Source organism: Alosa sapidissima, chromosome 14, assembly GCF_018492685.1.
Source record: "Alosa sapidissima isolate fAloSap1 chromosome 14, fAloSap1.pri, whole genome shotgun sequence".
Classification (NCBI taxonomy): domain Eukaryota; kingdom Metazoa; phylum Chordata; class Actinopteri; order Clupeiformes; family Clupeidae; genus Alosa; species Alosa sapidissima.
This window is the reverse complement of record NC_055970.1, coordinates 20,262,266-20,272,265: the sequence shown is the minus strand read 5'-3', so window position 1 is coordinate 20,272,265 and position 10,000 is coordinate 20,262,266. Positions and strand designations below refer to the sequence as shown.

Here is a 10,000-nt window from a genome sequence, read left to right as displayed (position 1 = left end):
GTCTTCGCTCCCTCCTATTTCACCCACCAGCCCGTGCCACCGCCAGACACCACCACCACCACTGCCACAGCCACTGGCTGGCTGGCACCACAGCATGGCACAGGCTGACGCCATGTCTAGACAGAGCAGGGAGAGGGGGAAAGGAGGAGAGGGGAGGAGGAGAGGAGAGGGGGAGAGGGACGACCTAGGTAATTCTGGATCATTGTTTCTATTCTCATCCACATTTCTGTTAATAGTCAGCTTGCTGTAGTTTTTCTTTTCTTTAATGTTCTTGTTGTATTACTCTGCCTTTCTTCATGCTAGCTTTGGCAACACTATATCATAGCAGTCATACCAATAAAGCTATTTTTAATGCTAGCTTTGGCCACTCTATAGCCAAGCAGTCATGCTAATAAAGCATAAAGCATCTTAAAATGTGAACTGGCATTTGCCAGTAGTCAAGTCAAGTCAAGTCACATTTATTTATATAGCACACTTAAATGCAATGCAATTGACCCAAGGTGCTCACAGAAATAACATAAAAACAGTAATATAAGTGACAAAAAATACATAAATATACAAAAAACTAGATGTACCGCATAGCGGTACAAAATATGACCGCCGCTCAGTCCTGTACATCCGTTCCGCGAAAATAAATCACACTTCAATTTGTCTCCATATTTTACTCCATCCCCCACTCTTGAAACTTTTGTGTATGCTTGTTTGGCATGCCTGAGTGTGTGTGTGCGGCTGCACAGAAAGTAGCCTACTGGTGCTGAAAAGGTGAATAGATTGTAGAATAGCCAAAGAAGATGTAGAATTGTTATAAAACCTTTAAAATCTCTAAACAATCACAAGTAGGGCAGTTCATCATAGTTCATCCATTGCAAGTGGATTGATGAAAGGTCACTTACACCTGTAGGCTACATTGTATTTGGGAAAAGCAAAAGGTATCAGCATAATGTTATTTATTTATTTATTTATTTATTTTTTATGTATTTTTAAACAAAAACATCTCTGTCAGTTCCATGCCGTTTTCAACAGCTATCAAAAACAAAGGTCATTTTTGGATGGATGGATTTTTTGTGAATGTTTCTTCTTCTACATAAGATTTTAGTCATCTTTAGTTCATGTAATACTTTATTGTCAATGCACAAATTAAGTAACAGTAGTCTGAAACGTTATTGTTAATGCACAAATTAAGTAACAGTAGCCTAGTCTGAAACGAAATGCTGTTTTACATCTAACCAGTGGTGCAAATAACTGACATGTCCAAATGGGCCTTGATGAAATGCGTCGCTAGACTGTTCATACACATTTTAACGGGACAAAGTTGAAGAGCTTTTGTCCGTTATTGTTAGTGCAAATATAGGCTGATTCATGTTCCCTTGCATTGTTTAACTGAGGTCCATGGCTAGTCTGGCTTTCATCAGACCAAGCTCAATCTTTTAAGAAATCAAAAAATAAATAGCGGGCAGATCAGGCTGGGTTCACCCAGCCTAGTCCATAGGCACCCGATATTGTTTAATTTTCCGATTGAGATATACACGCTCTGGCTATTCTAAATGCAAAAATGCATCAGGGAGTTATGACAAAACGGTAACTAACAAACTAGATCCTAATAGAAAGCTGTTAGCTTCCCTAAGCTACAGGTAGGATTATAAGGTAGGCCTATTTACAACATAAATTGTCAATAGGCTATGCTGGCGACACAAATAAAATCTCCTTTGGAAACCAATGGCTTACGCCTTACAGTATCAAGCGGACTTAAACTGTCATATCGTGGCGAAAAGTTGTAATAACATTCACGCAGCTCCATGAGTCAAGGAAAGCGCGAATGAAGTAGCCACTTCTAAATGGGACCCACTACACAGTAGCTTAAGGTGTTTTGCTAAAGCAGCCATAATGAAATGAAGGTGTCATTGTTTGGATACTAAACACACACGTGCTTTTTAATTTCACAGACTACAACTACCAAGCTGTAATCAAAGCACATCGATTCCCCTCTCACACCCTGCACGCACTTAAAACAAAATAAACAGGCGTCTCAGTCTCACGCATGTATAGGCAAAACTGTATCAGACCGGTGTAACGTTGGTAAATCTTCCTTTGCACAGAATGATTTTGTAGCACGTGCAATAAATGACAGTCGAAAGATACAAACAGTGCTGCTATACATTTGCTTGGTATAACCGCATTTATAGTTTTCTACAAATGCAATAAATCAAATGCCTCCATCACTCAACCAACGCTAACGGTAACATTACCTAGGTCCTTATTGATATTACAAGATTAACGTACCTGCAGTAAAAACCAAGCATGGAGGATAAACATCCTCAGATTTATTTCGGCTTCAAGAAGAAATGGGAATTACACTTCATGTGAACATCGTCCTATCCTTATTAGATGTTCGCTGCGGTAAATTACAGTCCTTGTATGAAGCGTCCATTGTTTTTTCCAACTCACTTTTAACTTTCAACAAAATTACGTCTCACTGCAACGATGCGCCATCTAGTGGACAAACGACTACTTCTCGCCAATACTGAAAATGCAGCCATGATGATGATGATGAATATTTATTTTGGCTTTCTTTTAATCCTACTGATTTTCATTTTTTACCGGGGGGCAAATCACAAATGAGTGATTATGAGCCAGGTTGATGTGGGCCCTTGAGACCAACATACCATAAAAGATTCACAGAGAACTGTGTCTGCCCTACCCTCCTTTCGGGGGGTCCAGTCCAGCGGGGGGGCTGCAGATGAAAACGAAAAATGACGGTTCCATGCTATCCATGTGGGGGTACATGCCCACCAAGTTTTGTGTACCCCGGTCTTTCAGTGTCCCGGGAATCCTTGTTGGTGTACGTCACTAAATGTACACATAAATTATTTTATTGTAAGGCCCCCCATGAACGAAAGTACACAAAACTTGGCATGCATTCGGAGGGTGTCATAATGATCCTACACTTTTAATTTCGTGCAGTTTTGACCTTGTCAGCCAGAGATATTGTGATGAAAACACCTAATTTTTTGCTTTTTAATTTTTAACTAGGTGGCGCTATACATGAAATAAGTGGTAATGGGATGGGTTGACATGCCCCCTTAAGACCAACATTCATAAAAAAGGTGGACCTCCTAGGCCCTACGGTTCTCGAGATATTCACAGAAAACTGTCTCCGGCCACCTACAGGCCAGTTGGTGTATAGTAACATAAATTAATTTATTGTGTGGCCCCCCATGAACGGAATTCCACAAAACTTGGCGTGCATACAGAGGGTGTCATAATGATCCTACACTTCCAATTTCGTGCAGTTTTGACTATGTTAGGTCACAGATACCTTCAATTACAACACCTCATTTTTACTTTTTTGTGTTTAACTAGGTGGCGCTATACATGAAATGAGTGGTTATGGAATAGGTTGACATGGCCCCTTGAGATCAACATACAAAAAAAAAATGGTCCTCCTAAACCCTACGGTTTTCGAGATATTCACAGAAAACTGTGTCTGCCCTACCCTCCTTTCGGGGGGTCCAGTCCAGCGGGGGGGCTACAGATCAAAACGAAAAACGATGGTTCCATGCTATCCATGTGGGGTTACATGCCCACCAAGTTTCGTGTACCCCGGTCTTTCAGTGTCCCGGGAATCATTGACGGAAATTTGGGCATGCGAAAAATAAAAAAAAAAAAAAAAAAAAAAATTAAAAAAAAAAAAAAAAAAAAAAAAATCTGACTAAACCTATATGACCGCCGCTTCGCTGCGCGGCGGTCATAATAATAGTAATGATAATGATGAACTAATTATGATTGTAGATAAAAAGAAGATACGGTTACTAAAACTACTACTACTATAGGCCTAGTAGAGCAAAATGTACAGTAAAGTTAAAGATGGCAGTTAATATAATGCTGAAAAGAAAAATAAATAAACACAAAGAATAGGGAGTTCCCTGGTGTCCTGGATAAATGACCCACCTGGCTCATTCAATCTAGCCCCCTAATCATCCCCCAGTGCAAATGGCTCATTCGTTCATTTCCTCACTCTCCACCTCACAAGCTGGTGAGTAGTGAGCATTCTGGTGCATAATGGCTGCCGTGCATAACCCAGGTGGGTCCTCCACATTGGTGGTGATTAGTGAGGTTCCTCCTTCACGGTAAAGTGCTCTCTCTAGGTGCCTTGAAAAGCATAATGTAAATGCAATGTGTTGTTGTTGTTGTTGTAACCTCTTGGTCATGGGCAAGACAACAGCCCATTTTATTTTCAGTGAGTGTTGGTGATGTGCAGAGACAAGAGACAAGTGACCATCGCCTTGCTGACTATCCGAGGTGGAAATAGGCTCGAGGTCTTTTCTGAGCAATGTGGCAACTACCAACGGAAGTGAATACACACATGCAATATTAAAACAAATGAGCAATCTTGTCTAGCCTATGTTTAGCTCTGTAACCTGTCACCACATAGCTTGCAATACCCATTTGTCTCCAATACATCCTGTGCTGTACAGTATAGGCAGCAACTAGGAAATGTTTTGAGGCAAAAGAGTAAATGACAAAGACAGGTAGATAACAGGAAGAGACAAGGCCTTTCTATCTTTCTCTCTGTTTCCCCTTTTCCCTCTGGAGAGAGAGAGAGAGAGAGAGAGAGAGAGAGAGAGCAGGAAGTAAAAGAGAGACAGAGCCCAGGGAATGGTGAGCTGAGAGAATGAATGAGAGAGAGTCAAGTAGAGGAGAGAGAGAGAAAGAGAGATGGGGTTAGTGAAGGGTGATGAAGTTCATAAGAGTGAGAGAGGGAGAAGCAAAACAGAAAGAGTGAGAAAAGGACAGAGACTAAGGAAGAAGGGAAGAGAGAGAGAGAGAGAGAGAGAGAGAGAGAGAGAGAGAGAGAGAGAGAGAGAGAGAGAGAGAGAGATGGAGGTAGGGAATACGACAGAGTGAGCGGGAGAGGAACAGAGGCCTGTATTTCACTCCGCCTGGCTGGGCCTCTTTTCTCCACACTCTCCCGCACCCCACCCCATCCCACCCCACCCCAGCCCGTCCCTGTGCTTGTCTCCTGGTTGCGCTGAGAGCAGTAATTGATATGGGGGCCCATCCATCCTGTTCTCTTAAGCTCCAGGATCCAATTTATCTGGACGCGAAGGCGCTTGGCCCCCGCCCAGCCTCGCGTCGCTCACACACACACACACACACACACTGCCTGTTTTTAGACGGCCGTTAATTAAAGCACCCGCTTCACAAAAATCAGATCTAAATGGGAAGATGTGGCTGTGTGTGTGTGTGTGTGTGTGTGTGTGTGTGTGTGTGTGTGTGTGTGTGTGTGTGTGTGTGTGTCTGTCTGTGTCTGTGTGTGTGCGCGTGCAAAATGGCTCTGCCTGATTTGCACACCATCACATAAATCAGAGTGAAAAGAAACACACAAATACACCATTTAGATCTCTCCCAGACACCCAGACACACACACACACACACACACACACACACACACACACACACACACACACACATAGAGGGGGGAGACAACAGCTCATTCCCTGCCTTAGCCAGAAGGGAACAGCCTGGATAGACACTCTAATCTGACCTTAGATGTGTGTCCCTCGGAGAAACTCGGCGGCCCAGCTGAAGGGGGGGGGGGGGGGTCTAATCTGACCCTAGAAGCGTGTAGCTGGAACTGGCCTAATTAGACACTATGGGGCCCCACACATGTAAATCACACAGGGAATTAGCATGGGGGCCATTAATCTCCCCCACGGGGAAGAAGGTCAGAATTGATCAACAGCTGGCTGCGGACTAAGACTCATAAATCAGAGGGTCAGGGTCTTTAACAGTGTTGTGTTTATGTGTGTGCATGTGCGTGTGTGTGTGTGTGTGTGTGTGTGTGTGTGTGTGAAGTTGAAAGTTTCTTGTTTACAGATCAGAGATAACATTCACCTGATGCACACACCACCACCTTGGGAGCAGGTTTGGTAAACATGCATACCGGTAAATGTATTATAGTATTGCAGATAATAATGTAATAACAATTTAATTATGGCCTAAAAGATTGCTATCATGCACATGTTTACTTTTTAACTGTCAAATATTGTTTTTTTTACATCATTCACATACACCTTCTCAATCTATACACCTACATTACCTACAATGCAATTACAGATACTTCTTGAGTCAAGCGGAGGTACCTCAGCTGCAGTGTTGGTATCACCAAGAAAACAATCACCATACACATTTTCACTCGTGCAAGATAAAAAAAAAAGAATAAAAAAATAAAAATAAATAAATAATAGACATTTGCTTTGGCATCAGTTGTTTATCAGTGTTTAACACAGTCCTGTGACTCAACTGCTTCTCATTGGGGTTTATCCAGTTCTTTGACAGGGAGGCACTGAAAGATCTTCAGTGAAATAGGATGCACCACTCCTCTGCTAATAACTCTAGAGTCATAATGTCTATAGAGCAGGGCCCTGTTCATCAAAGACAATAAAGCACTAAGAGGGGTATTAAGCTCATTTTATGGAGAGGCGGAGCGGCCTCTAGGCCTTTTCCCTTCTAGGTGCAATTTCTTCGGGCGTTTCGCCGTCCAGGTCTGTGCTGTGTGTTCTGTCTCCACTCTCTAATGTCTCTCTCATCATCTGGGGCTGTCTGACCTTTCCTTTCAGTCCGCCCAAATGAGTCTGACCGCACAGCTTTTAGTGTTAAAGGACAGGACTCTGTGGACCGTCTCAAGCATATTCTGTCTATGTAAAAAAAGGTTTCAAAATGGCAGCACTTATATGCTTATATGCCAGCACTTATATGCAGGTGTGATTCTTTTTGTCATGGCAGGTGAAGTCGGTTTCACTTTTCACTTTGCCATAGGCATGTGAGTGTGTGTGTGTGTGTGTGTGTGTGTGTGTGTGTGTGTGTGTGTGTGTGTGTGTGTGTGTGTGTGTGTGTGTAAGGACAGAGTGCAGGTTTCTAATGTGTCTTTGAACTGTCCCCCACACCTCCGTGGACCTGAGCAAGCCCCAGTGCCAAGACAGGTGGGGAGTCAATGGTGGCGAGTGACCTATATAACCGGCTACTTCACACACTCTCAATGTGTCCCCACAGCACCCACCATCTATTTATTTATGAAGGTGTGAGCATGCGTGTGTGTAAGTGTGTGTGTGTGTGTGTGTGTGTGTGTGTGTGTGTGTGTGTGTGTGTGTGTGTGTGTGTGTGTGTGTGTGTGTGTGTGTGTGTGTGTGAGAGAGAGAGACATAGAGACAGAAGGAGAGAGAGAGCACATATGGTTATGTGAGGCATATGAGAGTGCACATGTCTTTTAGTGCATGTGTGTGTGTGTGTGTGTGTGTGTGTGTGTGTGTGTCTGTGTGTGTGTGTGTGTGTGTGCAAGGTGGGAAGGTTAATTACCTCCTCGTCCTTCGCTGTCGGCTGGCTTCACCTGTATTGGTCGGTTCATCTGTGAGTAGAGATGAAGGAGAACTGGGTTAGCATGTGCACCAGAACCGAGGACAGACAACACAACAAACATCACAAACATTTCTTTCCTCTTACATCTGACATTATCTCTTTATAGTATGTGTATCCCACAACTACATGCTATTCCACCAACGCCACTATGTCAAGAGCCTGCCCTTCATATGCAGACGACTAAGGCTCTTGAGGAGAGATAACATGGCCTGTTCATATTCATAAACCCCCAGCGAGTACTTCTCCTGCTCGACGGCCAAGTAACAAAGAAAAGAAAAAAGATTTTCCCCACATTGGAATGTGCAAAGGAGAAGTGATGATATGTGGCACTAGGGTCATGTAGGGACACTGAGGCAGAGAGAGAGAGAGGAAGAGAGATTGCAGAGAGAGGTTGCACACCATGAGGAGGAGAGGAGGAGAGTAGAGAGGGAGGAGAGGAGAGGGGGAGGCAGTGAAGGAGGAGGGAGGAGAGCAGAGAGGGGAAGAGAAATGGGGAGTGGGGGTGAGAGAGATAGAGAGAGGGATAGAGAGAGGGAGGGAGGGAGGGAGGGGAAGGACGGAAGGCGTAGTGTTTTTGAGAGCGCTTCGCCCCTTTGAGCTCATGTCCCGAGACGTGCCACGGCTTGTCAAGTAAACAAAAACAAACAAACAGCGTAAACAAACGCACGCGCGAGAGAAAGAGAGGGAGAGAGCGAGAGACGGAGTGAGAGAGGACAAAAAAGCACAACGTCACCATAACAGACCGGTGCGGCGAGAGAGATGGAGAGAGAGAGAGACAGAGAGAGAGAGATAGAGAGAGAGGGAGAGAGAGAGCGGGCGGGCGGTTGAAGTGTGAGTCGGGCGGGCGTGTTTAATTACTCCCTGGCCTGGCCCCCGGGAGACGCCTCCTCTCCACGCAGATCAGCAGAATTAGCACTTTTCAATGACACACTCACACACTGTGTCAGATGGCACTGGGAGATTAATACCATTACATCACCACTGAGAGCCCGCTCCCTCTCTCCCTCCTTCACTCTCTCTATCCATCTATCTCTCTCCATCTCACTTGTTCTCTGTCTTTCGCTGACCTGACATTCCCTCTCCTCTCCTCCCCCGAACTTTGCAGCTCAAGCTTGTTTCCTTTTCTGATCCACGTGTCTCAGCCTGCTGTCTCTTTATTCTTAATCTTTATCTTAATTGCCTGCACTAAATAATAAATCAAAATTGTGCATATAGTATGCATGAGGAATAAAGACTTACATTAATGTATGCTTGAATATCACTCATTCATGCCCTCATTTATTTATTTAATATAACCGATCATCTTGCGCTTACTCTGCAGTTTTACATCTCTAGGTTTGCCTTACGTCTGTTCGTAGCCCCCCGCCCCAACACACACACGTGTGCATGCACACACAAACAAACACACACACACACAAGTGGACGTCTCTGAGCACAGAGCCCAGTGTGTTTGAGTGTGTGTGTTTGTGTGTGCATGCACACGTGTGTGTGTGTGTGTGTGTGTGTGTGTGTGTATGTGTATGAGTGTGTGTACGTGTGTGTGTAGGGGAGTTGCTGAGTTAGCGCTGTAGCTAGCCGGGGCGTTCACATTGCATTAGGCACCCTGAGGATCGCACATGAGTGGAGCTGACACTGGGGGAGTCCAAGGAAGTGCCCGTGGGTCCGGCTCTGGCTATGTAGTGGGGGGTGGCGGGGACAGTCATGTCTGCTACACAAAGGAGGCCAAACACACACACACACACACACACACACACACACACACACACACACACACACACACACACACACACACATGCACACACACATGCACACACACACACAACCATTCACACCTACACACGTGTACGCACGCACGCACACACATCAAGCCCTTATGTGTCATGCAGTGGCCCCATTCCCCAACATGCCTCTGGTTACCATTCCGGCAGACTGGGACCAGGCAGAGAGGACAGACACGTTGTGATAGTGTCACTGAGCTGAGTGGTTGGGAGAGAGGGGCCTTTTAAGACAGGCAGCGACTGGGACAACCCCTGGGCCCCAGCCTCGGGGCCTTACGGGTGGAGAAGCGTCTTGATATGGGGACAGAGCTGATCCAATTGAACTGACCATATCTGACATCTCAATACAGTTAGTACACACTTTCACACACACACACACACACACACACACACACACACACACACACACACACACACACACACACACACACACACGCAAGCATACATGCACAGACATATACCCAAGGATACCATTAAAGTTGACATCCAGAGGTCGAAATAATGGCATGTTATGACAGATGCAAAGAAAACACCACATGTATGTACATATACATAGGCACACATTTACACACACAAACACACAAAGTAACACACACACACACACAAACAAACACACACACACACACACACACACACACAGACACACACACACATGCATCATCATTCTGTCTGTGAATGTAAATATGTTTGACACCCATGAGCCTCCTCTCACTATTCACAAAAGAAAATGATCTCTCTCACACTCTTTGATACACATGTGTGCACACACACACACACACACACACACACACACACACACACACACA

General features: G+C 44.7%; 1 protein-coding gene across 13 annotated transcripts in view; it reads right to left on the bottom strand.

The window, feature by feature from the left end:
• The window catches only part of celf6 (CUGBP Elav-like family member 6), a 171,210-nt gene that overhangs the window by 61,145 nt on the left and 100,065 nt on the right, over positions 1 to 10,000 (bottom strand). For all 13 annotated transcript variants that reach the window (XM_042061719.1, XM_042061720.1, XM_042061724.1 and 10 more), the window contains exon 3: positions 7,357 to 7,405. In XM_042061719.1, coding sequence (XP_041917653.1) covers positions 7,357 to 7,405 — 49 coding nt within the window. The remainder of the gene's footprint in view (positions 1 to 7,356; positions 7,406 to 10,000) is intronic.